This window comes from Geotrypetes seraphini, chromosome 5, assembly GCF_902459505.1.
Source record: "Geotrypetes seraphini chromosome 5, aGeoSer1.1, whole genome shotgun sequence".
Taxonomy (NCBI): Eukaryota; Metazoa; Chordata; class Amphibia; order Gymnophiona; family Dermophiidae; genus Geotrypetes; species Geotrypetes seraphini.
The window spans coordinates 191,625,814-191,651,045 of NC_047088.1; the positions used below are offsets into that span (position 1 = coordinate 191,625,814).

Consider the following 25,232-nt stretch of genomic DNA (forward strand, 5'->3'; position numbering starts at 1 on the left):
TTCTTTGTTGGCTTCCTGCTACCCCTGTCCAGCAGTAGCCCTTCTCCCTTCCTTTTACCTCCCCCCTGTCCAGCAGCACCCCTTCCCAGCTTCCCCTGTCCAGCAGTAGCCCTTCTTCCTTACTTTTACCTACCTCCTCCCTGTCCAGTAATACCCCTTCGCCCTTCCCTGCTCCCCTGTCCAGCATTCGCTAGCCCAGGCAGCCTCGGGGCTTTTGCTAGGCCGGCCAGCCTTGCATTATCAAAGTGAGCAAATGCCCCACAGCTGCTTGATGAACCGCGGCTGCTGGTCCGGAGTTGAGAAGAAGAGGTGTCCCGGCAGCGGCAGCCTAGTCAGAAGGCAGGAAGTCAGCTGGCGTTGGAGATCGGGATAGGAAATCAGCTGAGGCAGGCACTGCGCATGCGCAGCACGCCACCACAGAGGCATGGAACATGGAGATTGAAGTGTGCATGTGCGCTAAGGGTTTTTTTTATAGCTGATGAATGGCTTAGTAAAGAGGTTGCAATAATACAACATTGTAGAACTGGAGTACTTCAGTTTCTTCTACAGTCCATCTTTTATGAGTATATGTGTATGTTTTATTTGTATTTATTGAAGAGATTCACCAAAGACAGTGTACAGTTTGACATAAAACTTAAAATTTTGTTGTTTTGTTCTAGAGGCTGTGAGAGTGAACTGAAGCAGAATGGATGCTACGGTGATACTACCAATTCTGAAGAAAAAATTAGCTTTCCTTTCAGGTACAATTTCTGATTATCCTAGTATATTTTGTCTGTGTAACCTAAGGCCTCCTTTTACGAAACCGCGATAGCAGTTTCTAGCGCAGGAAGCCGCACTGAATGGCCTGCGCTGCTCCCGATGCTCATTGAGTTCCTATGAGCGTCGGAAGCAGCGCAGGCCATTCTGCACAGCTCCTGTGCTAGAAACTTGGTAAAAGAGGGGGTAAATCTATTGGCTGTTACAAGTATTATTTTTGTCATCATTCTTTCATAGAGTTTGACAGAAATACAGTTTGTGTTATATTAAAGGCTTACAGTTTTTCATTGGCAGCTTTTAATACCATTTAATCTGAATAGCAAAATCTGTCATGCTGATTTCTTGGCAAGGCAATTTGTATTTGTTCCCCAGCTTGATTAAAATGACCTATCCAATGCAGGTGTCATGAGATTTCACATCTTTTATTAAATATAATAATTAGCAAGCTTTTATACAGTCTGAAAACTGATATTTGCAGTTTGCTTTGAAATGTAGGACAAATTGATTTTGTATTGCCCCACAGTGATACTCTTCCAGGAAAGCATAGAAAAGGGGAACACTTTATAGCTAATAATTATTATCTCACAATAGGCATTAAAATAACTATTAATTTTTTTAAATGAGATAAAAGGTAATTCTGATTTTAATATTTATTCTGAAATGTATTAATTTAATCCAAAGGTTTAGTTGATTTGTCACTTCACAGAAACTAGTGGCTACTAAAATTATTCCATTTTTTAAGTTACTACCTTTCTCTAATAAACCAAACTTTTGATCTCAGAGTTTTATATGGATATTAGTAATTTGGCTAGTATATGTCTATTTAGTGCATTATATCGCCTCCCTAATTTTACCCTTAGACTTCCATATGTCTCCCCTTCCTTACCCATGCTGGTTCTAGCATCTTCCTTTTATTGCCTGTGGTCTACCCCTTTCCCACTGCAGCAGCTATAAATATAGTTTTTCTCCCGCCTTCCCCATGTTGGCAGTTTCAAAGATACCTTTTCCCAAAACTGTACTCCAATTGTAGCACTAGTATTGGACCTACCTCCACAGGCCCGCACTTCAATTTGCTTCCAGGTTGTATCCTCTGCCCAACAGGAAGTGCATCATAGAGTTTCCATTCTGATAGAGGCTGCTATTTGTGGAACCCACCTTATCAACAGGAATGACTTAAGAGAGGTTCTAATGGAAAAGACATATGGGTCTTGAACTAATGATTTATTCACCTCTACTCGCAATTTTGTTTAGAAGGTGTCATCTACATTTTTCAGTTCCATCTCCTCTGACACTGCTCTGTATCCCTCAGTTTCTCCTTCTAAATGCGAGTTTCAGGTGTCTTTCTGATCTGCTCTGTTTTCAGTTTATGGGTGAAGGCCCACCTCGTCCCCTGCAGAAAGCACTTCTGTCTCATTGGTCTCTACAGATGGATTCCCTCCAAATGCTGAGAAATATCACTGAAAAGCTTATCAAAAAATAGTGGAGAAAAAAAGAGGCCTCAGATAACTAATTCACTCCTCATCTCAGTACATCACAGTACTGTAATGGAGCACTGCAGTCATTGGTCTCTCAAAAACTCCACAAAAATCACTGTCAGAGATATTATTTCAAAAATTAATCAGAATAAAAATACAGCCAGGTACTTATCTTCATATTTGTCCAAGACGATTAATCACTGTTGTACAAGAAACTTCCTCAATTCTGTCACATCACTCCTCCGTTTTCTCAAAGGCAAACAAACTCAAAAAGAGAAGAAAAGTAAAAAGAGAAACTTCAGCCAGGCCTGACAGTGACCTTGTTTCACTCCAAGCTATTTCAAGGGCTCTGGCCTTTTTCCAAACCATGCAGCGACCAACACCTTCGTCCATGTAAGACTCACTGGTACTGGACGAAGGTGTTCGTCGCTGAAGTTTTTCTTCTTGCTTTTCTTCTCTTTTTCGTGTTTGTTTGCGTTTGAGAAAACTGAGGATTTTGTTTTTACCTTCCATGATCTTTTAGCTTTTATGTTTTCTTGTACATTCATCGCTTGCCTATTTAATATTTTTCTGCTTAATACACATGGAGCTCCTTTTACTAAGCTGCGTTAGGGCATTAACGCGCGGAATAGCGTGCGCTGAATTGCCGCACACGCTAGACCTTAATGCAAGCATTGAGCTGGCGTTAGTTCTAGCCATGTAGCGTGCAGTAATATCCTGCGTGCGCTTAAAACACTAGCGCACCTTAGTAAAAGGAGCCCATGGTCTTTTAGTTTTGATGATATTCATGTTCTTTATTTCTTTTTGTAATATCATTGTGAATCTGTATGTTTTTTATCATATTTTGAATCTGTATATTTTTCATTTTTACTGTGGATGACAACTTACACATATTTCTGTATTCATTCCTTTCACGATCATCCAATTTATTTATTTTGTACATACTTTATATATGTGTATAGATATACATTTTTCTGCTGTTCTCTTTTATAGGCTTCATTCATACACCCCTGAGGAAGGCTTTCATAGCCAAAACACGGACCGTGTTGGGGTCCAGCACAAAAAAGGATTGAAAGATTCTTTGTTATGCCTGCATTATTTCATGTAGATGTTATATATGTATCAGTTATTTAGATTGTTTCAATAAATCGATTGTCCCTAAAGTTAGTTGACTGTGTCCCTTTCCCACTCCGTTTTTTTGGTTTACATTTTCACACGTGGGGTTGTGTGTTTCCTTTGTGTTGTGAAATACATTCTGAAAAAGAAGTAAGAAGGCAAAGCTGAATATTGGAAAACGTTCAGATTGGTTGAAACTGCAAACAGTGAGCAGATTTTTGGCTGGGTGGCCTATGAATTGTTCAAGTTGTCTACTGTTTAAGTCAAGGTCAGATGAAGGATCGATTAAACAGTATGGAACAAAAAAATATGACAGATCATATTAAGTCATGTGCTATCGCCAGGCTAGGCAGGCGATCGCTGATTGATTGGTTTGTGAGAGAGATTCCTGGTACAAATATTTCACTAGGGGATAGAGATGCGGTGAAGTGTGCTGAACTGTGTCTAGTTGTTGAGGCTGGACTATCATTCTCTGTTGTTGAGAGTTTGGGTTTGAAATCATTTGCCCAGCAAATGATTTTAATCGGCAGCAATTATGGAAACAAGTGTTAAGGAAGCATTGTATGAATGTCTGTCAGTAAGGTAAGTGGTCTTTGAAAAAATGAAGCAATACCACGAGGAAATCAAAAAACAAGTTTTGACTAGTTCTGCCTCTAGTTTTGACTAGTTTTGTCTCTAAAGCTGTGTTCTGCATAGATATGACGAGTGATGACGTCAATAATAATTTTACAGTGATTTTACTGTGTTTTGGATGAATAACTGAGTCCTGCATCATACAACATTTAAAAGTGAGTATTTTCCAAAGAAACACACAGCAAAGAACACAGAACTTGGACAGAATTTGAATGATACACCATGCACAGCCGACAAAGGATCAAAGGTAGTGGCCACAACTGCTACAAAAACTCATGTAGATTGCTCATGTCACTGGCTAACGACTTCCATTAACAAAGCCTGGAAGAAAGTCATGTCCATGAACCCCGCCGTATGCCAGCTGGACAACTATTCCCATGAATTGGTCAAATATGCAAATCAGGCATACAGTCCAATTTGCCAAAAAGCCTTAAAGATAGGGGGAGAGATGAGGTTATGGCATGACTTGCTTGGCATGTTTTCATAAATTTTGGAGTTACTGATTCCACTGCTGAGGAACAGAAAAAAGGAACACTTGATTTCCTAAATAGATTTTGACTTTTTAAAGAACGTGGTGTCCTTCTTGGACATTTTTCCTCCGTTATTCGATATTCTTGAATATACCAATATTCCCAGTTTGCAAAATTCATTGCTGGCTTATTATACTCTTCACACAGCTTGACAACTGCAGGATTCTGATGGTGACGTGATTAGTCTAATGAAAAAAGAATTTCTAGCAGCATTAACTGACAAATACTGGAGCATTTTGACCATGCAGCACTTTGTGGCAATATATTTTGATCCAACATTGCAAGGATTTATTTTGTAAAAAACCTAAAGGATCACCAAGGATTTTACGAACAAGTGAAGTCCTCTCTTCACATGTTAGCCATTGAATCGACTGACTCAACTGATGATGATGTTACTGAAGCAGCCTCAGCTTCTGCAGAATATATTATAGATGTCAACTTGAGTGCACCACTGGAACCTTTATGCAAGAAACTGAAGGTTGATCCGTTCTCATGGTGTAGGAGTTCTGAGATAAGGTGCCATAATCATTTTCAGTCACTTTTGTTTTTATCACATAGACTGAGTGCTTGAAAAATATTATGCATCTTGTGTTTGTTTTGTTACATATAGTGCCAGTAATATGAACCAAATATCAATTCAGATGCACCCTGAAACAGAGAGTTGACGATGAAATGAAAGATTACGAGAGAGAAGCGAATCCACTTCGACCTCACTTTGACCCACTGAACTGGTAGGGTCTCCATTGCAAGACATTTCCATTGTTATCAGACATTGCTAGATGACACTCTTCTTCATCACATTCAGTGCTTGACACATAATTACATTATAATTCAGTAGCTCGTATCCTGAAACTGTTGAGGCTATTTTGATTGTGCTTGAGGGGTACAAAAATAAGCTGATCAATTGATTTTGGAACAGTGACTTCTACAAAACACACAACTTGCACTTAGTAGTAGTGTGACCATTACAATAGCGATGTGTTTCTTTCTGCTACTTATGAATGAATGGAAATTGCATACAGTTATCATAAAAAATGAAAAATAATAATAAAACAAGAAGAGAACTTGCACCATTGCTGTCACAATTAGAACTAGTTTGGCAGTTAACAATGCAGTGCTAGTTAGTGAGAGGCCTCTATTCATCATGATCAACTGTGTATGGTCAATATTTTTATCTTTTGTTAACTGCTCCGAACCGAGAGGTAGCTGCGTCTGGAGTTGGGAACATGCACCTCAGGTTATGGAGGGAGATGGGTCACGGGTCACAAACGATGACATACCATCAGCTTTGCAGCACAGTACAAGCCTTTCTATGGCTGACTACATCATTCCATTTTAGAGTATTTTAACAGTTTCTCCCCCCACACCCCAGAGAGCAAAACTTCTTAGGGTGCTCTCTGTTCACTCTACTCTGGCAAAAACCCTCATCATGATCTCTCTCTCTTTCTCTCCCTGTTTGCACATTTTCTTACTGTTGTTCAAGGACTACTACTCCCTGGTTACTGTGCTGTGAATTTTAATAAAATATGTCTTTTTCTTTTATAGGAGGAAAGGACAGACGAAGTGGCCTCATTTTGACAATTCCACTGTGTTTTGAGCAGACAAGTATGGATGAGCTTAGTGTTACTCTGGACTATCTGCTCAGCATTCCAAGGTGATTCTCGGGGGGTTTTTGTCACTGAATTATTTCATTAAAATAACTTGGGACTTTGTCTACTATACCGAAGCATCTCAACAGTGTAAATCCTTCTGTTGCTTTGCTTTTGAATACCGTGGTAATAGTTGGCATCATATGTATTAATTAGCACCACAAAATATGTTAATTGATGTGTAGTCAGCAGTATGACCACCTACTACATATTTAAGTGACTATGAATGTATTTTGAGGATTATCTGTCTTCTCTGAATACTATCCGCTCTACATAGTTGATTTGAATTAAATATGTGATTCTTGAACATTGTGATACATATATTTTAGTATTGAAAGAAAAGTACATTTTTTTTCTTCTAGTCTCCTCCCAATCCTGAGATTGGATGCTTTCTGAAAACATTACTCCAGAAGTTATTTATTTTTGCAACTTTAAGCCATTTTTCATCTTAGTGTTAGTGCTTTGTGCAATATACCGTATTTTTTGCTCCATAAGACGCACTTTTTTTCCACCCAAAAGTGGGTGGAAATCTCAGTGCATCTAATGAAGTGAAGGTACAAATTTTGTTACCCCTCCCTCCCCCGTACCATTGTAAAACCTGCCCGCTGCACTACCTTTCTAAACCCACACACCCGCTGCTGCCGCACCACATTTTTTTTTTTTTAAACCACTCCCCCCCGGTCCATCCGTCTCTCTGCCGTCGCCATTTACCCTTTTTTCCCTGGTGGTCCAGACAGCTCCTCATTTCCCGGCCAGTGGCAAAACAAAGCAGCAGCACAGCTGTCAGGAGCAAGCTTTACGCTCTCCTGCTTGGCCCCGCACTGCTTTCCGAATGGCTGCCGTAGGTTCTCGTCGGCATGGGATTATCTTCAAGTTCTGGGATCCATGGTTGTCACACTGAACATAGTTCCCTGGGTGAGGGCGCACTTATGTCCTCTTCAGCATGTTTTGCTATTTCGCTGGACTCCCCACAGGTATATCTTGTAGGCCTATCTGCCTTGGACTCTAGAAGTCTGAGCAAGCATGGACTGGTGGCTTCTCCCACAATTGCTCCCCATAGGCGTACCAGTGCACATTGCCTCCTGGATCATAGTGCCAGTCTTCGGGGCTGGGGAGCCTATTTCAATCTTTGTCCTATTCAGGGGTCCTATTCAATCAACCAGTTGCTGCTCGGAGCCATTCAGCTAGCTCTGAGATTGCAGAAGACTCTGGAGGACCAAGCAGTAAGGGTTTTCTTGGACAATACGACAGCAATAGCCTACGTCAGTGGTTCCCAACCCTGTCCTGGAGGAACACCAGGCCAATTGGGTTTTCAGGCTAGCCCTAATGAATATGCATGAAGCAAATTTGCATGCCTATCACTTCCATCATATGCAAATCTCTCTCATGCATATTCATTAGGGCTAGCCTGAAAACCCGATTGGCCTGGTGTTCCTCCAGGACAGGGTTGGGAATCACTGGCCTACGTCATTTGCCAGGGAGGGGACAAAGAGCACTCTGGCTCAGGAAGCCCGCCTTCTTTTTCTTTGGGTCAAACATCATCATCTAGCACTTGATGGCAGTGCATGTGGTGGGAGTAGACAGCATTCAAGCAGACTTCCTCAGCAGACAGACTCTGGACCTGGGGAAGTGGGCCCTATCCCCAGAGGTGCTCCAAACAATAGTGGGGTGCTGGGGGCAGCTCCGCGTTGACCTCATGGCCACGGTAAGAAACAAGAAGGCGGATCACTTCTTCAGTTGAAGATCCGAGCCCGGAAATGAGGGACTCAAATCTCTGGTGCAGTTGTGGCCTCAGAAGATTCTCCTGTATGTTTTTCTTCCTTAGCTGATGATTGGCTGGGTCATTTGGAAGATCCAGATTGGCCTCGCAGACCATGGTATGCAGATCTGATGCATCTGCACAGAAGTTGCAGCCTTCGGCTGAGCACTAATCTGGATCTTCTCACTGAGGGTCTGGTCTCCATGGAAGATCCGGGTCACTTTGTTCTTATGGCATGGCTGTTGCGTGTGCAGTCTTGAAGCATAAAGGATATCCTGCCCTTGTTATTGGTACTCTTTTGAAGTCTAAGAAGTCGTCCATGTTGTTGGCTTATTCTAAGGTGTGAAAGGTCTTTCAACATTGGTATGCTCAGGACCAGGTATTCAGCTCCAATCTCGCTGATTCTCACCTTTCTTCAGGCTGGTTTGGATAAAGGCCTCACTGTGGCTTTTCTTCAAGTGGCCGGACTCTCCTGTTTTAGATCCCAAGAGCATCTGTCCTCCTTGGCATCTCATCGAGCGTCGGTCCTTCTTGGCGTTTCATCCTAATGTCACTAAATTCTTGAAGGGGACTCTTTGTGTCAGACCACCGGTTAAGCATCCTTTCCCTTCCTGGGACCTTAACTTGGTGTTGTTTTTTTACTGTATTGTATTTTGCTGATTGTCCAGCTCTTTTTAATGTAAACCGCCTAGAACTTTTGGTTATAGCGGTATGAAAGAATTAATTTATTATTAAGGGTGGGGCAGCAAGCCCACCCTGGCTTTTTGTGGGAATGCTTTTGTACGTCCCTACTGTCTAGAATGTTTCACCTATTGCACTGGAAAAAGAGATTATGTACTTACCCTCGTAAGCTCTTTTCCAGTAGATAGGTGAGACATTCTAGACTCCTGCCCCATCCTTCCTGCTCCAGCTTATAGTTTTCAGCCTGTTTGTGCTTCTTCAAGCTGATTCTTGGATGCCTGTCAGTCCTTGTGGGCTGGAATGAATTTGTATATATGTTTCAATTTATTGGGGAGTAGTTTCTGAGCTCATTTGAAGCCTGTGTTAGCGGTTAATGGTACTGTTTAGTTACTTTTGAGCAAAACGCTTTGTTTAAGCCAGGTGCCTCTACTTCACGTGTATTGGGTGGCTCAATGTGCTTGGGTACTAACTGAAGGTGGAACTAGAGAGCCCATTGAAGTACAACAGAGGCAGAGTGAAAAATCTAGAGTGGAGCAGCACGTGGTTATGGAGGAATAACCCTACTGTCTAGAATGTCTCACCTATCTACTGAAAAAGAGCATACCTTAATCAGGAACAGTATTTTTGGTCAATCACTCATAAACAATCTGGTCATAGGAGCTTTTCAGCTATTGCATGTGAACTGATTGCTGCTCAGTAATGGGCAATTCTGTATCGCTTGGTAGACTGGTATAGTCCTTATGAATGGGTTATATGCCTCACTGCTACCAGCAGGTAGAGACTGAGCACAAACTTGTATATCAGGCTAGTTTCCCTCCTAGCAACCCAGTCTGTCTCAGTCTCCATAGCAGGTGGTAAGACTAAATCGGTTCCCCTCTTAGTACTGTTGAGACTTTGTTTTGGACTCCTGGGTTCCCCTTTTGTGCCGGATAGAACTTGGATGGGTTCTGTTTAGGGATCCGTCTGACCTCGGGGGTGTTAAACCCGACAGGTGTCATGCTGGGTCGCTCCCACAACCTTCCTCCACCTCCCTAAATTTTTATAGAGGTGCCTCTAGCCGGCACCCTGGCCCCCCTGGTTGGTCAGCCCTCCAGCTTTGAGAGCCGTGAAGTCTCTTCTGGTTAAGTGAAAATTATTTTTTTTTAAATCCTGAAGTGTACAGGTGTAAAGGGCTCATTTCCCTTTAAAACTTCCTTTTTCTGTGTTTTTCTTAACTAACCGGCACTTTTCCTTCCAGCTAGGGCAGTTTTCAGCCCAATGAGCACTTTTAAAGGGGAAAAAGTGTTCATTGTGCTCCAGACGCAAGGTACTCGTGGCCGGTCTGTGCAAACATGCAGTCCAGAGTGGTGGGTTAGTCTCGTCAGCAGCGGATATCAGCAGCCAGGGCACCCCGCCGCATGTACCTCACGAGTCAGCTTCGGATTGCTGGGAAGCCCGGGCTTCCCCCATCACCCACGTAGAGGATTCCCCAGCCGCCGACGGTCAGGAAGAAAAGGATTCCCTTGCTGCCGGACTGGCTGGGGATTCCCTTTTCGCGTCAGTCGGTTGCTCGGCCTTAGCATCAGGAAAGTCCCAGGCTTTTCAGATGCGTCAGTCCACAGGAGCTCCGATTTTGGCGGTTTCAGGTCCAATTTCAGTGGAAACCTCCTCCTGCATTTCAGTTGCCTCAGGTGACCTTCCCCTTGTTCTGGAAATAGGGGCAAGGTATGTTCCTTGGGGCCGCCGGGGGTCTTTCCCCCTGAATTTATATTAGCACTTTGTAAAGCTTATGTGCTGGTGGCTGGAGGTTCTGTGTCCACTCCGGGGCGGGGGGGCAGGGGGGTTTTCCCCCCGACATCTTCCCCGCCCGACGACCCCACACAGCGGTGGTTTTGCCCTGCTCTACTCCTCTCTTATCCAAACGCCCGAGGGTCTCTTGGGATGAGGATTTTTCCCCAGAGGAGCAAGATATTATTGATGAGGACCTTGGGGAGATTTCCAGGATCCTTTTGGGGAGTCGGATTCTGCCAGCGAGGGGTTCAAGCACTCCCTGGCTGGTGAAGATGCGTCTGTGGTGCACATTTTTCAGCGGGAAGAACTTCATGAGCTAATCCTTCAGGTATCATCTGTTTTGCACTTTGAGGACACCATGTCGGAGTCCCTACGTACGGTGGATCCCTTGCTTAAGGGGATCCGCTCTGCTTCCCGCTCTTTTCCTATGCATCAAGATATTCGGGATATCAAGCTCGCACAGTGGCAGGTGCCGGAAGCTCCCTTTCATTTTGCGTACTTCATGGCCCGCCTGTATCCCATTCCTGAAGGGGATAGGGACACTCTGAAGTCGCATGTAGTGGATGCAGTGGTCTCGGCCATCTCTAAGAGGCATACCGTGCCTGTTGAGGGCGGTGCGGCCTTGAAGGATCCGGAAGAGCGTAAGTCTGAGTCCCTCCTTAAACAGAGTTTTGATGTGACAGATCTGGCGGTCCAAGCGGCGATGTGTGGCGGGCTGTGACTCGGGTGTGTTTTCGCTGGGCTGAGCATGTCCTTGACTGTAAAACTTAGGATTGGGAATTACTCGAGCGCGAGGTGGCAAAGATTGAATTGGGTGCTTCTTATCTTTCAGATGCCATGTATGACCTATTGCGAGCTTCTGCCAAGTTGTTGGCATCTGCAGTGGCAGCTCGCTGTACCTTGTGGCTTCGCGCTTGGTCGGCAGATTTGGAGTCCAAAGCTAAATTGACAAAGTTTCCTTTTAAAGGATCTTTCTTGAAGACCTGGACAGGTTGGTTCAGACTCTCACTGATTCTATAGTGCCTCGTTTGCCTGAGGATAGGCCTAGGTCGCTGGTTCGAGGTGGTGCTGCTCGTGGGCGTGATTTCCGCTGTTTCCGCCCTGGTCGAGGGGCTGCCTCTTTTCAGTCCCCTGGGTTCTCTAGAGGTAGGTTCTTCCAGTGCATGCAGTCCTTTCGTGGGACCCAATGGGGTGCGGGTCCCCTGCCGCCTGTGTTACCCAATGACTCCTTGCCGGTGCCTGTCTTGGTACCAGTGGGCACCCGGCTGAGGGATTTTTATCCAAAGTGGGCAGACATCACATCCTATCAGTGGGTTCTGGAGGTGATTCGGGACAGTTATGCTCTGGAGTTTTCCCATTCCTTGCCAGATCATTTTCTCGCTTCTCCCTTGCAGGTGGCGTGGAAGCAGCAGGCCTTTCGCCAGACCCTTCAAAAATTGTTAGATCTCCACGCGGTGGTTCCAGTTCCCCCGCAGGAGTGGGGCACCGGTTGGTACTCGATTTACTTTGTGATGCCAAAGAAAGAAGGAATCTTTCGGCCCATCCTGGATTTGAAGGGGGTCAACAAGGCTCTTCAACTGCTTTCCTTCCGCATGGAAACTCTGTGGTCTGTGATTCTGGCGGTTCAGCCGGGGGAGTTTCTGACCTCTCTACTCTGACTGAGGCCTACTTGCACATTCCTATTTGAGCCTCCCATCATTGCTTCCTGCGCTTTTCGATCTTGAGGCTACATTATCAGTTCTGTGCACTTCCCTTTGGTCTGGCCACGGCTCCGCAGACATTCACCAAGGTGATGGTGGTCACCACGGCAGTGTTGCGCAGAGAGTGCATTCTAGTTCATCCCTACCTGGACGACTGGTTGATTTAAGCGAAGTCGTTCCAGGAGAGCACCCAGGTCACGGCTCAGGTGGTGGAATTTCTGCAGTCGTTGGTAAGGGTAGTCAACCTTGCCAAGAGCCGGCTGACTCCCACTCAGCGCCTGGAGTATCTAGGAGTGCTGTTCGACACCTCCTTGGGGAGTGCCTTCCTTCTAGAGTCCCGGGTAAGCAAATTGCAATCTCAGATTTGCCTGCTTATGGCGTCCCGGTGTCCTCGGGTGCAGGATTTCCTCCAAGTCTTGGGGTCAATGGCGGCCTCCCTCGATGTGGTGAGGTGGTCAAGGACCCACATGCGTCTTCTTCAGTATGCTCTTCTTTGGAGGTGGTCACCTCAGAGGCGCACAGTCTGGATCACCCTGTTCTGCTTCCTGGCTTATCTTGGGGCAGTCTTCGTTGGTGGCTTTAGACCCCCCCCATCTTGTACAAGAGTCAAGTCTTGATCAGCTGCAGTGGACGGTGCTGCTCACGGATGCCAGTCTTCTCGTTTGGGGAGCTCTGTGTCTAGGTCATTCAGCTCAGGGCACCTGGTCCACGGAGGAGGCTTGTTAGTTGATCAGTGATTTGGAGACCAGAGCCATCCGTCTGGCATTGCAAGTCTTCCAGTCCTTTCTGATGGACAAGTCAGTCAGAGTTCTGTCGGACAGTGCCATGCCGGTGGCCTATGTCAATCATCAGGGGGGCACCAGGAGCACTTTGGTGGCGCAGGAGACTGCTCAGCTCATGGTCTGGGCGGAGTCGCACCTTCAAGAAATATCAGCATCCCACATAGCCTGAATGGAGAATGTTTAAGTAGACTTTCTAAGTCGTCATCTGCTAGATCCCGGAGAGTGGTGTCTAAGCCCAGTGGCTTTTCAGTTGATAGTACAGTTTTGAGGGCAGCCCCTCATGGACCTGATGGCCACACATGTCAATGCCAAAACGCCCCGCTTCTTCAGTCATCGCAGAGATGGTCAGGCTGAGGGCTTGGATGCTCTAGTTCAATCATAGCCAATGGAGGGGCTGTTGTATGTGTTCCCTCTGTGGCCATTAGTGGGTAGAGTTCTTCTCCGCATAATTCGCCATCCAGGCCTCGTGGTTCTAGTGGCTCCGAATTGGCCCTGACGTCCGTGGTATGCGGATCTGGTGAGGTATCTGGTGGCGGATCCTCTTCCTCTGTCTCTCTTGGATGACCTTCTGGCTCAGGGTCCCATTCCAATATTCGATCTGGATCCCTTGGCTCTTGAAAGGGGTCTTTTAGGTAAGAAGGGGTATTACGATAAAGTGATCTCAACTCTATTGGGGTCCTGGAAGCTTTCCACCTCTCGGGCTTATGTGAAGGTTTGATGTCTATTTGAGGAGTGGTGTAATGCATTATGGGCTAAAGATCTGGAACAACTGCTCATGCCCACTACCTATAGGGAATTCAGGAAACGCCTAAAAACACATCTGCCCCTGAAGTACTTAGGTAACTGACCTATACAATCTTAGTCCTCAACAAATGATCTTTAGAACTGTTATTCACTAACTCTGAACTATGTTTATTCCATTCAATCTGTAACACTTTTAATCATTGTAAACCGCATAGAACTTCATGGTCCTGCGGTATATAAATTGTTATTATTATTAATACACGTGGGGTGGTCTCTTTTCGCTCTTCCTGCCTAACATCTTAGAGTTCTTGCAGGATGGCCTGGATAGGGGACTGGCTTGGTCTTCTCTCCAGGTTCAGTTTGCAGCCTTTTCAGCCTTTCATGGATTGTTGAAAGGCCAGTGTTTGATTGCCTTTCCTGATGTGATTTGTTTCTTGCGGGCTGCCAAATTGCTCAGGCCTCCTGTGCGGCCCTCTGTTCCTTCTTGGGATCTGAATCTGGTTCTGTCAGTTCTAGTAAGCCCTCCATTTGAACCGTTGGGCAACTGCTCTTTGAAGGACCTTACTCTTAAAGTGGTCTTCTTGGTGGCCATTACTTCCGCTAGATGTGTTTCTGAGCTGCAGGCTTTCTCTTGTAGGGCTCCCTTCTTGGAGTTTTCTAGGGGACAGGTTGTTTTGAGGCCTGTTCCTTCCTTTCTGCCAAAGGTAATTTCTCCTTTTCATGTCAATCAGGCAGTGGTCCTCCTAGTGTTGGGTAGCCAGGAGGGCTCTTCCGAGCAGAGACAGTTGCACAAGTTTAATATCAGTCAAGTCCTTTGCTCTTATGTGCAGAGGACCCAGGAGATCAAAAAATCAGATCATCTTTTTGTCCTTCTAGCGAGCCCTCGTAAGGGGGATGGCGCTTCTAAGGCTACTATTGTGCGCTGGATCAAGGAGACTATTGCTTCCGCTTATCTTCTGAAGAAGAAACCTGTTCCAGAATTTCTCAAGGCTCATTCCACTAAGGGTCAGGCAGCTTCTTGGACTGAGTCTTCTCTAGTGTCTCCAGTAGATATTTGCAAGGCTGCAGTGTGATCTTCTCTGCATTCCTTTGTAAGACACTACCGTGTGGATGTTCAAGCACGTCGGGACGTGGTATTCAGTGAACGTGTTCTGGTGTCGGCCCTTCGGAGGTCCCACCCTTAATGGATACTGCTTTGGTACGTCCCATTCGTAAGGACTATACCCGTCTAACAGGCGATACAGAAGGAGAAATTAGGTTCTTGCCTGCTAGACGGGTATAGTCCCCCACCCTACCTGTATTTGTGCTGTGAATGTGGGTTTTTGTTTTGCTCGCGTGCAGATTTTGGGTTTTTCTGCAGTTTCTAGTATTTTTCTAAGGCCGGGGAAAAGTAAGAACAGCGGCTATGGCTTAGCTGGTGAGCTGTGGAGATGTTTTCTATACCAGGATTCAGTTCTACACATGTTCCGACAGTAGTTTATAAGTATTTGTTGTTTTAACACTCCTGTTCGGAGTGAGTTATACTGTTTTTCAGTTGAAGTCTTTCCTAGGTTCTGCTTGGCTGGGTTCCTTGGTTCGGCAGACTGGTTTGCTAGGGGGAAATCTAGCCTGATATACAAGTTTGTGCTCAGTCTCCACCTGCTGGTAGCAGTGAGGCATATAACCCATTCATAAGGACTTTACCAGTCTACAGTCTAACAGAAAAATAAATTAGCCGGTAAGAACCTCATTTCTCCTTTCTCATTAAAGCTTGGGAGTCACTCACTTTTATACCTGATTCAATCCTACTTGATTGCTTACCTGTAACAAGTGTTTCTTAGACATCAGGATTAATCAGTCACACAATCCTACCTGCATTTTTGAGAGCTGATTTTGAGTTTTAAAATATCGAGACTGAAAGGAATTGGATTGAGCATGCTCAGAATTTTACATTAGTTCTGAACTCTGGGAGAGCTGTTTTGTCCTATGCAATTGCATGATGATATTCCATGGTGTACATGATTAATCTTTCTATCTATAGAGAACTTTATTGTACCTCAGAAGGAATAGGCACATAAAAATCCTCATTCACATATGTTGCTTTTCATTTTTAAAAGTTGCTCTCTTTTTTTTTTTTTTTTTAGTGAAAAATGTAAAGCCAGAGGATTCACTGTAATAGTTGATGGCAGGAAATCTCAATGGAATGTGGTAAAGACTGTTGTTTTAATGCTACAGGTAAAGTATGTTTTATCCTGTTCTAAGAAATTTTACTTAATTGGAAAACAGTTTGTTAGAATGATCTAAGTAAAGAATGGTTATGCTTGGTAGAGTTTATTTTATATAAGAAAATAATAAGCATTTTGATTCTGATTCTATAAACAGCATCTGTCTCCTAGGCATCGTTTGGCGTGGTTGCAAATCAACCATTAGGTGCGGTTTATAGAATTGCAACTGGCAGTGCATAAGTACTCAGCTCCCCTCCCTGCCAAGTTCTGCACCCAGCCCCCTTCCCTCCCTGCCCTGCAAGGCTCTGTACTCAGCCCCCTTACCTACCAGTCTCTGCACCCAGCCCCCTGCCCTACCAGGCTTTAAGCCAAGCCCCTCTCCCTGCCAGTCTCTGCACCCTATGCCCCTTCCTGCCAGGCTCTGTACCCTGTCCCATCTTCCTTCCCTGTACCCTCTTCCCCATCTAGTTGTCTAGTGGTAGGCTGGGACAGGAGGGATCTCTCCTGTCTCCTGTCCCGGCTGATACTAACAATTACTCCCCTCCCCTCCCCCCCCCTTCACTCGCGTACCTTTTCCCTGGTGGTTCAGTGATGAACCCCTCCTGCCGATCTCGCAGACAGCACCTGGGCCAGCACGCAGGAGTGAGCTTTTCGAGCTCCTGCCCGGCCCTGCACCGCTCCCTGAATGGCTGCCGTGAGTCCTGCGAGAACTGGCGGCAACCTTTCAGGGAGCGGTTCAGGGCTGGGTGGGAGCTCAAAAGATCGCTCCTGCATACTAACCTGGATGTGCCAATGGCTGCTAGCCACGAGATCGGCAAGAGGGGCTCAGCGCGGGATACACCACTGGATCATCAGGGAATAGGTATGCGACGGAGGGAGGCCTGCAGCAAGTCCTTGAGGGTGTTGGGTGGTCACTGGGTGATGACCTGAATATTGGATGAGACTCCCCCTTTTGGGCCATTTTTTTGGTCCCAAATCCTCATCCTTTATTCGAGTATACTGTATATGGTATTTTTCCTCCCTTATTGAAACTCGTATATATCCCAATCTGTTGAAAATAACCTGATCTAGTTTGATTGAAATGGGGATTTTTTAAAATTTAATATTGTAAGTTGGAAGATTTTAATTTGCCATTCAACTTTCCATTTAACGTTGACAAGTGTAAAATGTTGCAAATTGGGGAAAGTAACCCAAATTATACTTACATGATAAGTTCCACAGGGGGTAGTCACCATCGAGAAAAAGAATTTAGTTGCCATCATGGACAATACAGTGAAATCTTCTGCTCAGTATGAGGTGATGTCTAAAAAAGCAAATAGAACATTAACTCCCTCTTTTACGAACACAAAGCGTGGGTTTTAGTGCTGGCAGTGGCGGTAACTGCTCCGACGCTCATAGAATTCCTATGAGCATCGGAGCAGTTACCGCCGCTGCCAGTGCTCAATCCCGCACTATGCATTCGTTAAAGAGGGGGTAAGAATTATTAGGAAAGAAATAAAGAATAAACAAAGATTGTCATAATGCCTCTATAGCTCCATGGTGAGACTGCATCTAAAGTATTTTGATCAATTCTAGTTGCTGAAAAAAGATATATTAAAAAGATACTGAGAAGGGTGATGAAAATGATTAAGGGGCTGGAACTCCTGTCATATGAGAAAAGGCTAAAGAGGTTAGGGCTGTTGAGCACAGAGAAGAGATGGTTGAGGGGATATAAGACTGAGATCTTTAAAATTCTGAGTGGCGTAGAATAGATAAAAACATTAGGGATCGCTCATTGAAGTTGTATATTAGCACATTTAAAACAATAGGAGAAATATTTTTACATTCAAGAACACATTTTATAAGGTCTAGAACTCATTTCTAGCGAAAGTGGTAAAAGCACCTAATGTAACTCTGTTTTATAAAATGTTTGAACAAATTTGTAGAGCTAAAGTCCATAAACCATTCTCTTTTTTTTTTTTCAATTCTTTATTCATTTTTTTAATCAACCAATACAAAGTGCAACCAATTATACATAAGTAAAACAATAGACAGCACTAATAGCAATTAAATGATAAGATAATATATATTTCACCCTCTCCCTCCCACCCATCCTGAATGTGTATGACACTCATTCAGAAATCAAAAGGTGATACTAATGATCAATTCTTGCAATACTTCGCCAATGGACCCCATATCTCATTGAACTTATTACAGTGTCCCAATTGTATCGAGTTTATTCTCTCAAACTTATAAAACTGGCACAATGTTTCCCACCAAAAATTATAATTTATCCTATCCCATTTTTTCATAATAAGCTGCATAGTAACTCCTGTCATTATAAGCAGTAATCTAGTGCATCAATTGGACTGTTGGGTAGTAAGAGAGTTCCAAATAACACTATGTCATATGACAATGAAACTTCCAGTATCATATTGATTTGACTCCATGTGTATCTCCAGAATTTAAGTATAAAGGGACAATAGCACAGCAGATGATCCAGTGTCCCTATATTGAGATGACAATGCCAGCATCTATTTGACTTAGAACAGGGGTCCATAAAATTCTATACAACAGAAAAAACCAAGTCTGCCTCATAGATGCTGATGTTGTACATCTCATCCTCCAAGTCCAAATCCATGGCCATTGAGTAGCAGAAATCTGCTGCTTAGTCTCAATGCTCCAAATGTCTCTTAGACTAATTTTAGGTTTCTTATTCAAATATTCAGATAATAATTTATACCACTTGGCTGCTTGATGCCCTAGCATATCTATCTGGAAGCAAAGGCCCGGCAAGCTATACTGATTTTTTAAATTTCGCCAATCAGGGAATTCCTTCTGAATAGCCTGCTTCAACTGCAACCACTTATATACTTGAGACTTTGCAATGCCAAATGATTGTTGCAGTTGTGAAAAATCAAGCATTCTCCCATTTGATAACACATCATCTAAAGTACATATACCTGCCTGCATCCAATGCTTCCAGATGATCTTAAACTCGCCAATTTGAATCTTGGAGTTCAACCATAAGGACTGACACGTGGATTGATGAATTGGAATAGGTGTTAGGTTATTAGTAAATTTTGATGTTTGCCATGTGGAAACTAAAATTCTATTGTCCTTATAAAGCCTAGGTAACTTGATACTTAAAACGTGACACAAACACAATGGAGACAGGAATTGCCATTCCAAGTAAAGCCAGTCCGGAACATGCTCCAAGATTTCAGGAAGGATCCAATATACTTTGGCGCATGATAAAAGCTTGGTGATATCTGTAGAAATTTGGAAAATTTACCCCACCTGCCGCAATTGGTTTTACAAATTGTTAGTCCCACCCCCTCCCCCTGTCGTAGATTCAGATACTCTGAAGGGTCACTTACAAATGACTTTGTATCCTATCATCACTCAAGAACACATAGATAAGGTCTAGAACTCGTTGCTAACGAAAGTGGTAAAAGCACCTAATGTAACTCTGTTTTATTAAAAGTTTGAAGAAACCAAAAGAAACTCTGTGGAATGACGATGTTCCTTAAATGGACTTTATTTGAAAAAATGTAAGAGTTCCAAAGGTACAATAAATCATCCACATAAAAGTAAAATAATCCACATGAAAACCTTAAAGGACCTAGTCCACTAGGGACGCAGGACCCAACACGGTCCACGTTTCGACAAAGAGTCTTCTTCAGGGGTCCCTGAAGATCCTATAATGGTGAATACGTGGAGATGCTAATATGTGGTGAACCGCAAGTTAAGACGCTGCTTGCATCCAAAGTGAACAGTTTGAACAAATTGGTGAAGCTAAAGTCCATAAACCATTCTTAAGACACCCGAGTTAAGCCTTTGCTCATGCCTGAGTGTACATAGCATGGCATCTATCTACATTTTGGGATTTTGCCAGGTACTTGTCACCTGAATTGGCCAGTGTTAGACACAGGATACTGAGCTGGATAGAACCTTGGTCTGACCCAGTAGGGCAGCTGATATGTTATTATTCACAGGCTAAATACCTTGAATGTATTTTTTGGGAGGCTAATCAAAAAAATGTTGCAGCAATCAGATTAATTTAGAATTTGTCTACAATGATTAGAAACAGGTTGGCTGTCAATCAAGACCCCAGGGTTGCAAACATCTGTTTCTTCACTAGAGGAGAGGTACCATATGGCAGTAAAATGCAACCCATTTCCAGGGGAGTATGGCTTACATATCCTGATCATCTAATTTGTTGTATTTCATTTCAGCCTATTTTTAAACAAGGATTAGTTAACAGATTAAAAGAAAAGTTTGATAATGCTACTGTTTTTTCCTAAAGGAATATACATGTATGTCATTTGCATAACGTATCTGAACTGTTAAATTATCTTTCCCATAATTAAATATGAAGACACAGGAGAGAAATAAATGAAGCACTGAGCCAATATCCCAGGGAGTTGATCATAATCTGATTAAAATTTATCTAGTATTATTACCTGATTTTTATTTTGCAAAAAAAAAAAGGTGAATAGGTAACGCCACTTTTTAGTAGATGTGAATTCTGCACACAATTTACGAGTCAGTTTATACTGAAAGTTGTTTTTTTCTTAAGGAGTTTTCTTTAATTCATTTTTATTCCATTATACTGAGTTTGCATTCATCACTTCTAGTCTGACAGCCCTTGAAAAACCATCCGTTGTGCATAGATACCCTCGTTTCAGGGCAGCCAGAATCTGTAATTTTGTTTCCATCCCCTCTGCATGGGGATACAAGTATGCCAGACACGCTAGATCAGGGGTGGGCAAACTTTTTGACTTATGGGCAATAATGGGTTCTTTAATTTTATAGAGGGGGCTAGACCAAGAGCTGTGTGTGTGGGGGGGGGAGAGGGAAGGGGAGTCTTCAAAGAAAATGAAAGGGAAGATTATAAAAAAGATTTTTGTTTGCTCTATTTCCTTGATGTCTGAGTGCTTCTTCAATATCTACAAGTGACCAATGATTTTTGCCTCTCAAGGGAGCGGTGCAGGCCCAGGCTGGAGCGCTAATAGCTTGTGCGCCACTGAACCAACACAATTTAAAGGTGGTGGGGGACAATGGTACTTAATTTAAAGGTGGTGGGGGACAATGGTACTTAAGGCAATGGAACTTTACAAATATGTTAACTCTAACTCAGAGGACATTCTTGGCATCCACCCAAATTGTATATAAAGTATTTACTGATGTTTTTATATGTACCTCTTTGTAGCTTTATTTCACATCCACTAGTTTCATCGTCTTTCTTCTATCTGCCTGTCTCCTGATATTCGAGTGGTTTGGGAAAGTCAATGGATAAACAGGATGACATTAAAGTAAAATCACGGACCCAGCAAGGCAAGTCTTCACTCCTTAGCTGTGAGCTACACACAGAAACCTTCTCATTAGATCACTTGTCCCTATAGATTGATCAAACACACATTCCCACTAGGAAAGCAAGCAACGGCTACAAAAAACGTTTCACTCATGTAGACCACGAATTCCACAACCCTAAGTGCAAGGGTAAACACGTTGCCTTTCCAGCCTGCTCCCAGAGTTCATGACCGCACCCTTCCACCCGCTGTACATGTGGCAAGTGGTGTTCTGTGATTTGAACTCTTCTACTCGACAACAGCCCAGGGGAAGCAAAGAGCAAAAGCCTACGTCGCCCAGCTAGCAGCGGTTGGTGCGCAGGGCTTTCGTGGTCGACAGAGGGTGGATAGAGCGCTGGGTTTGTGTGTCTGATGGTGGGGAAGACATGGGATCGTTGTGAAGAGAAATCTTATACTGTAGATGTTGTCTTAGTATCAGATAGTCCTGTTCCAGTGCTCATTCACTGAATTCCTGTCTAGGCGGTGGGCATGTGGATTCCGCTGTGGTGGACATCTTCCTTACAAGGTGAAATTTGTGAGCTTCACCTGTACCTGCATTGCTGGGGGGTTCAGCGGGCCAGATTAAAAAACTAAACGGGCCGGATATGGCCTGTGGGCCATAGTTTGCCCATGTCTGCTCTAGATGGAGGTACTTTGGCATATCCCACTGGTTCAATACTCGGATGTCTTTTGCACTAGAAGAAAAGATTAGGTTCTTACCTTGATAATCTTTCAAGTAGAAGGGCAAATGAGTCTTGAAGCCCTGCCCTGTCAGAGTTAGATTTCGCCTGCTTTCTGTCTCAGACGTGTGTATTTCTAGATGCTTGTCCTTCATCTGTCAAATGCATCTGAAGAAGTGCTGAATAACCAGAAGGTCTTCACAGTGTCTGGAGATACTCGTATTTCTACCTGATGAGTGATTTTAGATCTCTCTTGATTGTGTGAAAAAAAAAAAAATGGGGGGAAAAAAAGTCACATAAGCGTTAGAGCTGTTTGTATTCATATATAGGTGGATTATTGGGTTTCACTTTGTTTTGTTTAACTGTTTTATGATTACTGGCAGAGCAGACTGGTTTCGTCAGGGAGTTCTCTGTGGCCCTCCTCTTTTTTTTTTTTTTTTTCCTATTCTAGTGGTTTTCATATTCTTTGGGATGGACTGAGGAATATGTGCATAGAACAGGGATAGAGGCGGTGGAGCCAAAAAAAAGGTAGATGATTCCTTTTATGTAACTTGTGATTTCAGCTGAATAACCCATTGGTTCAAGGCTTGTATGCCTTTCTACTAGAATGAAGATTATTGAGGGAAGAACCTAATTGTCCCTTAAGGTACGAGCTCCTGTTAAATTTATTTTTCAATCTACAAATGATTCTTCTTCTATTCCAGAAGAAATTTTTCTTAAAGATATTTTTATTGCTATAAATAAAATGGTTCAAACTTTACAGAATGAATGAGCCATGCTGGTCTTTATAAGCCATCATTTTATTTAAAGTTTACAAGTTTATTTAGGGATTAATATCCCGCCTATCAAAAAATGTCTTTAAGTAGCTTGCAGACTTAAGTATTAGAGGGGGAGAATATGGCACAGGGGTTAGAGCTACAATCTCAGCACCTTAAGGCTGTGGTTTCAAATCCCTCGCTTCTTGTGACCCTGGGCAAGTCACCTAATCACCTCATTGCCCCAGAGCTTGAGCCCACCGGGACAGATAGGGAAATATGTGCCTGAATGTAAAATCACTTAGGATATAAGTGGTATATAAATAATAAAGTAAATAAGCAAAATGTTGGTCTAGACCACAGTTCTTCAACCGCCGGTCCGCAGGAAATTTTTGCCGGTCCGCACAGAACCGGCAAGATTGACTCATTTCAACTTCCTGCCGGTCCGCGCAGGACCGGCAAGATCAGCATCTGAAGCGTGCGCTGGGCCGGAGAGATCTTGGGGAGCCTCCGACAGTGGCTTTCTCCCCTCTCTGCAGCTCTCCTTTACTTCCCAGCGCAGCGATTCACGAAGGCAGCCTCGGGGCTTTTGCTGAGTCGCGGCTGCCTCTGATGATGCAACTTCCTCTTTCCTCAGAGGCGGCGCGACCCAACAAAGGACCCGAGGCTGCCTTCGTGAATCGCTGCGCTGGGAAGTAAGAAGAGCTGCTGGGAGGGGAGAAAACCACTATCAGAGTCTGGGAAGCTGCTGGGCAGGGGAAAAAAGGGACAGCTGCTACTGGAAAGGGAGAAGGAGAGATGCTTCTGGGAGGGGAGGAGGGAAAGGAATATGGGAAGCTGCTGGGCCAGGAAAAAAAAAGGGACAGCTGCTACTGGAGAGGGAGAAGGAGAGATGCATCTGGGAGGGGAGGAGGGAAAGGAATCTGGGAAGCTGCTGGGCCAGGAAAAAAAAGGACAGCTGCTACTGGAGAGGGAGAAGGAGAGATGCTTCTGGGAGGGGAGGAGGGAAAGGAATCTGGGAAGCTGCTGGGCAAGGAAAAAAAAGGGATAGCTGCTACTGGAGAGGGAGAAGAAGGAGAGATGCTTCTGGGAGGGGAGGAGGGAAAGGAATCTGGGAAGCTGCTGGGCTAGGAAAAAAAGGGACAGCTGCTACTGGAGAGGGAGAAGGAGAAGGAGAGATGCTTCTGGGAGGGGAGGAGGGAAAGGAATCTGGGAAGCTGCTGGGCAAGATAAAAAAGGGACAGCTGCTACTGGAGAGGGAGAAGAAGAAGGAGAGATGCTTCTGGGAGGGGAGGAGGGAAAGGAATCTGGGAAGCTGCTGGGCAAGGAAAAAAAAGACAGCTGCTACTGGATTGGGAGAAGGAGAGATGCTTCTGGGAGGGGAGGAGGGAAAGGAATCTGGGAAGCTGCTGGGCAAGGAAAAAAATGGACAGCTGCTACTGGAGAGGGAGACGGAGAGATGCTGCTGGGAGGGGAGGAAGGGAAGAGAGTTACTGCTGGACAGGAGGAGGAGGGAAGGGAGAATGAAAAAAGGAAGGAAACAGCTGGCAGAGAGATTAGAGGAGGGCAAGGGGAGACACAGGCATGAGAAAGTAGAGAGAATGATGATAGGAAGGGGTCAGCAGAAAAATAAGCAGAGGGACAACGATGATAGATCTGGTGTAGGAGAGATAAAAATGAAGAGAGCAGTGAAGCTGGAATGAATCATGTAAAAAGGAGAGAGGGGCACAAGCTGGATGGAAAGGGGAGAGGGACATAGAAAGAAGACAGATACCATATGGAAGGGGGAGAGGACAGACAGTGGATGGAAGGGGCAGATGCTGGATTGAAGAGACAGAGAGGGCATACGCTGGAAGGAAGAGAGTGAAAAAAAGATTGAAAGCAGAAACCAGAGACGACAAAAGGTAAAAAAAAATAATTTTATTTCTATTTTGTGATTAGAATATATCAAATTTGAAATATATATCCTGCTAGAGCTGGTGTTAGACATAACTGGGGCTGCAAAACCCAGGCAGTGCTTCTTTAGCTTCCAGCTGGCTTAGGGCGCTCTCTGACCAAGGGGCAGTTGCCCTAGTTGCACTCCCCTAAAACTATTCCTGTCATGTGTTACTTCAGTATTCTGTTAGCATGATATTTCTGTGTAGCATTCTGTAATAATTTGGCTTGTTCAGTTTTCTTGATAGAGGGGATATATGTGAAGGGGAGGGGAGACAGGGGTTTTGTTGATCCTTGCTCTGAATTATTTGTATTTATAATTTTATATTTATGGGTGGTGGACACATGGAACGTGCTTCCGGAGGCTGTGATAGGCCGGAGCACGTTACAAGGCTTCAAAGAAGGTTTGGATAGGTTCCTAGAGGATAAAGGAATTGAGGGGTACAGATAAGAGTAGCGGTAGGTTATAGGGATAGTCTGGGACCATTGCTCAGGCGATGGGCCTGATGGGCCGCCGCGGGAGCGGACCGCTGGGCGAGATGGACCTCTGGTCTGCCTCAGCGGAGGCAACTTCTTATGTTCTTATGTTCTTACTTCTTATGTTCTTATAAAATGACAATTCTACAGAATATTGTTTCTTTTTATACTTTAATAAAATACATTCAATATAAAATCATAACTGAGGCTTGTGTGGATGGGATCAGATGATTTGTGGGGACCGAGCTCGCGG

At 44.1% G+C, this 25,232-nt stretch overlaps 1 protein-coding gene across 1 annotated transcript in view; it reads left to right on the top strand.

Moving 5' to 3' along the window:
- Positions 1–25,232, top strand: part of SESTD1 (SEC14 and spectrin domain containing 1) — a 138,171-nt gene that overhangs the window by 18,669 nt on the left and 94,270 nt on the right. Inside the window, exons 2-4 of the mRNA XM_033945936.1 lie at positions 662–740; positions 6,056–6,164; positions 15,719–15,809. Of these exons, the coding sequence (XP_033801827.1) occupies positions 686–740; positions 6,056–6,164; positions 15,719–15,809 (255 nt within the window). The 5' untranslated portion in view covers positions 662–685. The remainder of the gene's footprint in view (positions 1–661; positions 741–6,055; positions 6,165–15,718; positions 15,810–25,232) is intronic.